The sequence below is a fragment of the Diuraphis noxia genome, unplaced genomic scaffold, assembly GCF_037042655.1.
Source record: "Diuraphis noxia isolate RWA-SAM2 unplaced genomic scaffold, SU_Dnox_SAM2 contig0006, whole genome shotgun sequence".
NCBI lineage: Eukaryota > Metazoa > Arthropoda > Insecta > Hemiptera > Aphididae > Diuraphis > Diuraphis noxia.
In genome coordinates, this window is record NW_028301716.1 from 109271 (window position 1) to 119983 (window position 10713).

Genomic DNA, 10713 nt, shown 5'->3' on the forward strand with positions numbered 1-10713 from the left:
GAAAATACATACGTACTATTCATAAAGCATTAGTTCAATATAAAAGTCCTGGTAAGAAAATAAATAATTATAATATAGACTATGTATATATTATGTATATCTTGGGAGAATTGTAATTGAATGCTTTGATTTCAATTTTCAATTCTACAGCAAATAGATAATTATAATGCAGCTTATAAATTATTTTATATGATAATTTTGGCGTTTTATTTTTTTAGGAGATGTTGGTAAAAAGTTCTTAATTTCAAAAGAAAAGAAAAATGATCAGAGAAGAAGACGTATGTTATTTAATGAAAATGTACCTTGACACACTAAACATTACGGTCCGGACGCTGATTATGAGTTAGCCGAACCTCTAGAAAACGACGAAACCTTTGACTATGACGAAATCAAATTTAAATTTTTAAACACATTATCTATGAATATGTATCAGCGAAATACTTTAGAAGAAGAAACTCGAAGTCAATCAAATTCTAAGAAGTGGCACATAGAAAGACGAAAGAGATTAACTGCCTCAAATTTTGGACGCGTATGCAAAAAAAGAGCCACTACATCATGTAAAAATCTGGTATATGATTTAGTATACAGAACTTTTAATTCAAAGGCTACGGAATATGGGAAAGCAATGGAATCTTCGGCAATTGCGGATTTTGAAAAAACTATGTTTTTAAAAGTTAAGCCATGTGGTTTTTACTGCGATTTAGAATACCCATTTTTGGGAGCCAGTCCAGGTAATATTAAAAATAGACTTATTTATAGGTTATAATGCATTATTACCAATGTTTTTTATTAAAAAATAATAAATAATAAGAATCTTAGTATAAAAAAAAAACAAAAACCGGGAAAGTCGCTTTGCTGTATAGTAGGTGTCGAGTGGGTAGGTCAAAGTGTAGGTAAAAATTTTGTAAATACATAAACACAGTTTTTTTTATTAGAGTTTAAAGTTCAAATATTTCCGAAATTCGTCAAAAACGCCAAAATTTGCAAGTCATTTTGAAGAAAAAAATTCATAAAATATTTAATATTCACCTAAGGTTTGAAATTTCAATACAAGGTTCTAGATAAGTTTAAATTTAATTAATCATAAATAAACGTCGAATGATATTTCGTTAATATTTTTTATGAATTATTATGAAATTTTTATGAATTATTTTTTAAATTCATGTAAAACTCATCAAAATCATCTCCGTTCAGAATCGTTTTTCGTACACAATGATATCTATCATTGCATTCAAGTTTAACCCACTCGACCCCTACTATACAGCAGAGCGCGACTTTCCCGGTTTTTTTTATATTAGTTTGTCTTAAAAATATTGTTATTAGTTTTAAAAATTCAGGTAGTTGTTTAATAGAATTTGAATTCAATATATTATATTTTGTAAAAATTGTACAGATGGAGTGATTGATGATGACACTATTATTGAAGTTAAATGTCCAATATCAGCTAAGGATTATGATAATTTTATTGATGCTTTCAATGACAAAAAGGTGTTATGAATAATTTTTAGCTCATACAATAATTATTTTCTTTGTGGTAATAATTATGATTTATGATTACCTATTTTATTTCTGTATATAGTTGCCACAATGTGAACTTTTTGATAAAAAATTAAAATTAAAAAAAAATAGCAACTATTACTACCAGATCCGAGGACAAATGCATATTTGTAAAAAAACAAAATGTTATTTTGTAATTTATACTAGCTATTGGACAAGTATTGAAAGTGTAGATTATGATGATGATTTTTGGCAGTCTAAAATGGCACCAAAATTAGAAAAGTCGGTATTTAAATAAATGTAATGACTGTGCAAAACTTAGCATATAAACTTATGTACATTTATAATTATATATTTAATTAATATAATATTACGGTTTTATATCATTATTATAGTTTTTATATGAATTGTCTACTGCCGGAATTGATCAACCCACAATTTGGAAAGAGGTTACTTGTTTCCGATATAAAAGACCCGCGGTGACGACTGTAAACAATTTTGTTACTACATTTCATTATATTAAATAATCAATAAATTATTATTGAAAATAAAAAATGTCGAAGTGTTTAAGTAGGTACACATACAATATACATAATATACATAAACTTTTGTTATTATTGAAAAAAATCCTTGTTTACTACACTACTACTTTCAACTTTGCCTACTGTCTACTAGTAGTTTGTGAGTTTAAACCCAGCAGCGAGCGCGCCGCGTGAATAGAATTATATATGGGTGAGATACATTTTTAACTACAAAATAATTATTACAATTAAATTTGATAAAATTAGGAGAATAATCAACTATCGTACGAAAAGTGCTTCAGGTTACCTAAAGTTAAAATGTAAAGACCCAACATGGTTACTAAAAAATGTATTTACTCATAACGAATTATTATTTTATGCGTATTTTAATTACTTATAAGGTTACAAATGTAAATCAAGCTATCTGCTTAAATTTGTTGTAATTTATGTATTGTTACACATATTTGAGTAAACAGGAGCTTTCATTAAAAAGTAAGTCTAGTGAGGATCGAGCGCGCGGAGTAATGGTACGTGCATTAGAAATACACGGGTGACAATTTACGCAATGGCCAATGCCAATATTGTGGGTGCGTTCCGGTTAGACGCTTACGCGCTTACAGTGCTCACGCTCGTGTTTATGAACCGTTCCACTATCAAACAGACGCATATAATGGCTTTGCTCACGGTTCAGGTGGAACGCGTGTGAACCTGCTGTGAGCGCTTAAGTGCAAAATGAAATTGATAACAAGATAAACAAATTTTTTTTGTTCTTACGAATAATTGTTTGATCATTCAGTTTTACTAATTAATTTCAAATTTGCCAACATTTTTTTACTTATTCTACCTATTAGTGTTTTTATAATGGATAATTCTAATGAGCGTGATTTAGTTATCAACAATGCTATACAACAATGCTGTGACATTATATTTTCCTCTTCGTCTGATGACAGTGACGATGACGGCAATGAATATGAATATGTAGTACATTGTTTAGAAAGTATAGAAACTAAAACTGCAATACCTAGGTTGCAAAATTATGTTGAAACGATCGTACCACAATTCAATGATGGCCAATTCAAAGCTCATTTCAGGTTAGAAGGTGTTAATAATAAAATACATTCGCCAAAGAGTTAATTACTTTTAGCAGATAAGAGTATATACAAATAAATTTAACAAATACTATTTTATAGGACGCTTCCAACCACATTCGAATTTGTATTGACTCTAATTGCTCCAAAGTTAAATAGAACAAAGCCAGGTTACAAACCTGTTTCACCAAATAAACAATTTTTAATTGCAATTTGGAAAATGGCTACTCCGGACTCTTACAGGTATTTTTGGTATACATACTTAATAATATTGTTACATGCAAAGCTACTGTTGTGTGTATTATATTATTATAATTAGCTATATCTATTTTATTATATCTAAAAATTATTTAGATCAATTTGTGAAAAATTTGATGTGGGGCGGGCAACTGCATTAAGATGTATCAGAAGAGTCATTGTTGCTTTGGAAATTTTGGCACCAGCTTTCATAACTTGGCCAAGCGAGGAAAAAGCTGAGGAAATTAAAAATGGATTTTTTTCTACCAGCACTTTTCCAAATGTGCTTGGTGCAATTGATGGGATGCATATTAACATTCCTGCACCTCATGACCATCAAGAAGCTTATGTTAATAGAAAAGGACACCATTCAATTCAATTACAAGTATGTTTATATTTTCATTTTACATTTTAAGTATTATTCGGTATTAATTCACTGATTTTTCACAGGCCGTGTGTGATAATAAATGTCGTTTTATTCATTGCTATGCTGGGAATGTTGGTTCAGTACACGACCAACGGGTTTTCAGGTTATCTGAAGTGAAAAATTACCTTGATGATCCAACTAAATTTCCTAGTAACACTCATTTGATTGGTGATGCCGCTTATACATTACATGAACATTTACTAGTACCATACCGTGACAATGGGCACTTAATTCAAAAGCAAAAGAACCTTAACTTTTGTCATTCCTCTGCCAGGATGGCAATTGAACGTTATTTTGGTTTTCTTAAAGGGCGGTTTCGAAGTCTTCTGACAACCTTGGATATGAAACGTGTCGATCTAATCCCCAAATATATTATTGCATGCTGTGTTTTACATAATATATGTTTATTTAAAGATGATGAGTTTCCTGATCCACACGAAACACCACCTGTAGATGATAATGTACAAGTTCGTGGAGAGTTGGTTGCAATTAATCGTCAAGGAGCAATTAAGAGGGATAATATTTGTGATCAACTACCTCTTCGACATATATAGACATATCGTTACAAATGTTAAAGAATTAAAAATATTTGTAGTGTACCCATTATTTACATTGAATTAAAAAACTGTATATATATTATATTGTTTTGATTAAAAATAGATTAATTTCCTATATGAAAAACCGAATATCTAGTGAATAATGATAAAAATAAATCAACCTTACTTTATCTTAAATTTAAGCCCATGACCAATCCTACAAAGGCTACATCTAAGTGACCGACACTTTCTGGAAGTCCAAAGTTTAGAAATTATGTGGTAAAAATAGGATTAATAAGTTAAATAAGTTAAATCATCAGTCTTTATTTTCCAAAGTATTGCCTTTAGCCGCATTAACAACAAAATAATAAATAATTTATATAATATCTACAAGTACTTAACAGATAATAATCTTTAGTCACATATCAAATTATATCCAATCTTAGGTTTGGGAATGTGGCAGGTAATATATTTTATTTACAAATAAATAGGGATTTTAATTATTGATTTTTAGTCTCTAAGACATTAACAAGCCTAGCTAAAAGATTAATAGCCTCCCGTTTCTGTTCCATTTTCTCTTTATGCCTCTTTTCTTTGTTTTCTTCGGATACTTCCCTATTTTCCTCAATCGATAATTACACTTTGTCTACCGGAGATGAATAGTTGTATTTTTTTTTTCGGAAGTTCACGATGAGGACTTATATCAGAAGCGAGAGAATTGTCCACTTCAGGTTGGTCCCTTTTCCCCGTTGATGAAACAGTTGCTATGGGGGTAATGTAGGGTTTCACCCCTAACAAGCCATCCATAATTTCAAAACATAGCCAAGTTCTGGGGCCATTTCCAGACTTACCGTTATGGTCCTTGATTGACTTGTAAGTCCTCTTCAGACCTCCAAATTTAGACTGGCATTGAGGACCAGTTACACTGTATGTATTCTTTACCAACTCATCTGATATTGATTGCCAAATCTTCTTTTGTGAAATCCGCCCTGAACAAAAGTTGTCTGCCGTTTTCCTGTATTCCTCAATCAGTAGTAATATGGCAGCATGAGGCCATTTAAATAAACTTGCATCATCCTGTTACTGTTGTTCTATCTGCTGCTGTTGCAGTTGTTCAGTCTGCTGCTGTTGCAGTTGTTCAGTCTGATGCTTTTGCAGTTGTTCTGTCTGCTGCTGTTGCAGTTGTTCTGTCTGCTGCTGCTTACATTTATTTAACATTTGAGCAGCAAATGTCATATCTGAACAAAAAAATAATCGAAAAATATATACCTAATAATAATTAAATCCAAATTTAGTTTACTCTTATAATACCTGAATTCATCCGACTTGCTTCATCACTCGTCACATATATCACGTATTTATCTCCATCCACCCCATCCGTTATTGTGACAGCTACCGACATATTTAATTATTTAAATTTTATATAAATTGAACTTAGATTTATATAATATTTTTAATAATATTTAATATTATATTATTTTAAATTTGTATTTATCCAATTAACTGATAAATTGATAACTGATAAGATATCCCAAACGCTTACGCTGCACTACCTATTTCGTGTGAGTGTTCGTGAGCGCCGAACGATGACGTAGAGCTCAGATCTCGTGACGTCACGGTTGTAGTGTGAGGTGTGAGCGCTTATAAATGCCAAGTGGAACTCACTGGGAGCGCTCATGAGTGCTTGAAACGTACAAAGCGTCCAACCGGAACGCACCCTGTATGGACTCGGTCAACTAGAAATAATAATGCGCCTCTCCTGCGATTACGCCGCGTAGTCCGCCACGGAGACAGTGGGCGTGGTTACGTCCGGCCGCGACGGCGGCGATACGGAGCACAACGCCATCTCTGGAGCGTTGTATACGTAACACTTTTACTGTTGCACACTCTTAATGATTCTGTTTCACAACGAATGGCTCTTAGCAGGAAAAATTTTTTGTAGAATCCATGACGTCATATCTCATGAAACTGTGATAAGACGGACTATGATAACAATGATAACGAGAATATCAATGTTGTTTTTCAAACTTCAACTGAAAGTCTGAAACTTGAATTTGCTTTTACTTCACTTAAATCAAGTTCTATAAGTTTAAACTTTTACGAACAACATTATGTATTCCTGTGAAGTTTGCGAAGCAAAGTTTCAATCAATTAAAGGTTTTAACAAACATATGAGGATTAAACATAAAGACTTAAAAAAAACTAAAGTTATTAAACGTAACTTATACACATGCAATGATTGTAACGAAACTTTTGACTTAAAAAAGGTTTTGATTCAGCATGTCAAAAGCTATTTGATGAAAAATGTACAGCGTCAATCATTATGTTCGTTATGTCTGAAATCCTTTTCATCAATGTCTGGATTGATTGTTCATTTACAGAGTATACATAATGTAAATATTGAGACGAAATTGCTACATTTTCAAAATATAGAAGGTAAACTAATTTATTACTACATTGTTGGTGTTGTATGTATGTGCTCTGACTCAGTGAATACCATTATTGCTGGTAAATATCGTACTTGGTAATTTTGTTATTTGTGTCTAATATTGTTTAATTCTGCCTAGGATAACGATATAAGTACCTGGAGAAATGTTGTGTTTTTTGTGTTTTATTGTGAAACTGTCGATGACTGGATCAGTTTTATTTTTATAAAGTATTCATTATGTGAGCGTTAAATTAAAGTAGGTAGATAAATATTCTGGGTACCTAATAAGTTAATTTTTTTTTACTTTATCATATTTTGAATCTGTATGTACTATTTACCAAGGCTGGGCAAATTAATGATTTTTGTAACTGCAATTAATTAAAATCATTCAATATTTAAACTTGTTAATACCCATTTTTATAACCACTAAAACTTAAGAGGTAAGTTATTTTGATATAAATATGGGGAGAATATCTATTGGTCAGTTATACATTTTGGTTATAATTATAATATACAACTCTGACATAATATAATTTTCTTAACTTTATAAAGAACACTGTAGCAATTTTTTGTTGCAATATTATTTTTACTATGTTATTAACAAGTTTTGTTTGATCAATTAGATTCAATATCTGAGGGTAAAACATTAATTTGCCCTGCCTTGGTGAATATAAAATAGTACATACAGATTCAAAATATGATAAAGTAAAATAAATTAACTTACTAGGTACCCAGAATATTTATGTATCTACTTTTATTTAAGTCAAATATTTACCAGCAATAATTGTATTCTCTGAGCCAGACCACCTGCATACAACACCAACAATGTAGTAATAAATTAGTTTACCTATCTCCTCTTCATCGTTTAATATGTTCCGGAGTTCTCACCCTTTTTGGATTATCAGGATTATCTTTAGTTTCACTGTTCATTTTAAAAGAATTAATAATTTAATACAACATAAAATATGATTTAACAATAGGCAAACGATGGAAAAACTGAGAACTGACTGATTAAGATCAATAAAATAGTACTGCTCTTGCTAATATTATAAATAATAATTGCTATTAAAATAGTCGTTACTCCCTATTTACTTATTTGCAAAGAGGTAATAGTATAGTAAAATACTTTAATATATCATTTTATAAAATAAAAATAATATTATATAATATTATATTACAATTTACTATTTTGCTATTAATAAACATTTATTTTAATAGGTAGTATTATTATTTTTAATGGTTTGGTGGGGGATCGTACCAAACTTTAAATTATCGTATTTTCCCACCAAGATCGTATCATCTGGCAAGGTCATCAAGTTTCAGACTTTCAGTTGAAGTTTGAAAAACAAAACATTGATATTCTCGTTATCATTGTTATCATAGTCCGTCTTATCACAGTTTCATGAGATTTGACGTCATGGATTCTACAAAAAATTTTTCCTGCTAAGAGCCATTCGTGTTTCACAAGACATTAACCACTCATTAATTTTATCCTAGACAAAAATACATATGATATACATAATGATACACTATTATTAATATAAATAAATAAATAATTAAAAATATATATAAAACAACAAAATATTATGATAGCAATTTAAAAAAAAATATATTAAATAACATTTTATTTTATAGGTTCAGAATTTCATGTTTTCATCACTAATCTAACTTTTTCAACATTTTAAAAGATTTTGGAGCTTAATATATTAATTTAAATTCAAAAAATGTACAATTTCTTTTGTTGTAAAATGTATATCAACTACCTACTAACTTTAAATGATATAATAAATAAATGAATATATGTTATACATTTTTATGTTTATTTATTTGCACACAAAGCACATGAAATATTAGTAAATGTTTCATAATTATTAATATTACCATTAAAGTAACTACTTATTTAACTTATTGGTTAGTATATCAATAAGTTTTATTGAATATTGATGAATAATCTTTATAATAATAATTTGAAAAATACATAATATTAATTTATTACCTACTATTTAACCTTAACCATTTAGTAGAGGTATTAAAGAGTTGAGTATTAATTTAACTAAACGGTACAGTATTATGATAGAATAAAGTATTAATATAAAATTTAGACAAATCAACATTTATTTTTAACAATATATTAAGAAATATACCTATATTAATGTCAAATTGTCAAATATATATTTTGATATTAATTATATTACAAGGTAAAGTATATACTTCTTACTTCAGTTTTATTGACTTTTTCAATATCACGCTTCCCTGCTTGAGTTGAAGGTGGAAAAAGATTTTTGGAAACCTTTTATTTAATTTATAAACCAAATCATTAAAATCGAGTTTATTCCAGTATTTTAGTTACTTCTTACCTTTTTAGCAGCTTCAATCATTTTTCTTGATCGTTTCATTTTAACGAATACGACACAATAATAATAAAATTAATATTCAGAACTTCGATAGGCGACATAAAATAAAATATATTTTATGGTGTCACAGTATCACTATCACATATAATTTGATAACTCGCTGTAAACAAACCAGTATACTTAAAGGAATACGGACGATTAGTGCTTACGTCATACTTGTTATCATTCTTATCAATGGATCCAAACAAATATTATAACGTATTAACGTACTATGTTAAATTAAGTTAATAAGTTATATAGTCGCTTAAAATTAATATTTTAATTATATTCATGCGGTTTTAAGCTAATAATATATAATTTATACATAATTTTAGAAATTTAAAAGGTCCGTGTGCGCTATGAACTGAGTTTAATACTGCTTGCGAGCCTATTTTTGCTATGCTTGTCAACTATAGATTGCTTACCTTTTAATTTTGCATTCTAAAATTGTATATAAAATTATACAGTTAATAGTATTTTTGTATTATATACAGATATTATTTAAATATGGTTTTATGCTGGGTATTTGGTTGTTCTCATTACACGGAAAATAGTTCCTGTATCTTTTATCGCTTTCCAAAAGAACTAAAATCAAGAAGACATTGGATCAAATTAATAAGGTAGCTTTTTCACATAAGTCCAGTGGCGGCTATCCTATACCTCAAGTGTATCGACGGATACACATGATTTTGGGGTGGGTGAGTAGGTGGTTGACTGCTTGACATATTATAGGTATTATATTTATATTATAATATAGTGTAAATAGCAAATAGTATACATAATTATCTTACTGTATTGCTCTATTCGGATAAAACATTTTACCTAAACAAATATTGGTGTATAAATGTATAATAAATTAATATGTATGTGTATAAGGAAAGGTGGGTGGGTGGGTGGGTGTCCACAGATTTTAGTAATTTGGATACACCTGAAAAATGTACTGTAGCCGCCACTGCATAGGTCCCTACATGGTACATCATCAATAAATTCATTTTGTTTGGTAATATATGTATTGATAATAATGATACTGAAACAATTTTAATTTTTTATTTAGTTGACAATTTTCAGTGAACACTGGAAAATTATAACTAAAATGTTATATAAAAATTCTTGAATTAAGTTTGTTAATGAAAGTATGCCCTTCCAATTCACACCATATGTTGTATCCAACATTGCTTAATATAAACATATTTTTATTATATAGGCACATATTTTATAACTAATACTACATACTATAATAACTAACCCTACCTAACGTTTGGATTCTGCTTATAAGCCTTAGCTATGTTAAATATGTTCTTTAGCCTTTAGGTATTAAATTAAATAAGATAGTTAGGGTTGCTTGAAATGTTGTGTGATTTATTTTTATTTTACTACATAACTTTTTGGTTCAAAGATGAATAAATCATATTTATTATATTAGAAGAACAGATGAACCTAAATCAGGTGCTCGTGTATGTAGCTGTCACTTTCAAGATGGAAATAAAATAAATGGTCCTACAATACTTCCTCATCGTTTAAATCAATTTGAAACTCATCATCTTACACCAGAAAAGAAAAAGACCCGCAAGAACTTTTCAAAACTT

General features: G+C 29.4%; 1 protein-coding gene across 1 annotated transcript; it reads left to right on the forward strand.

The window, feature by feature from the left end:
- The first annotated feature begins 240 nt into the window (after window positions 1–240).
- On the forward strand, window positions 241–2024 carry LOC149054425 (uncharacterized). Its single transcript, XM_089230028.1, has 4 exons — window positions 241–731; window positions 1394–1488; window positions 1580–1783; window positions 1893–2024. Exons 1-4 carry the CDS (start codon window positions 419–421, stop codon window positions 2022–2024), a joined length of 744 nt encoding a protein of 247 aa, XP_089086154.1. The 5' UTR covers window positions 241–418.
- Window positions 2025–10713: the final 8689 nt, after the last annotated feature.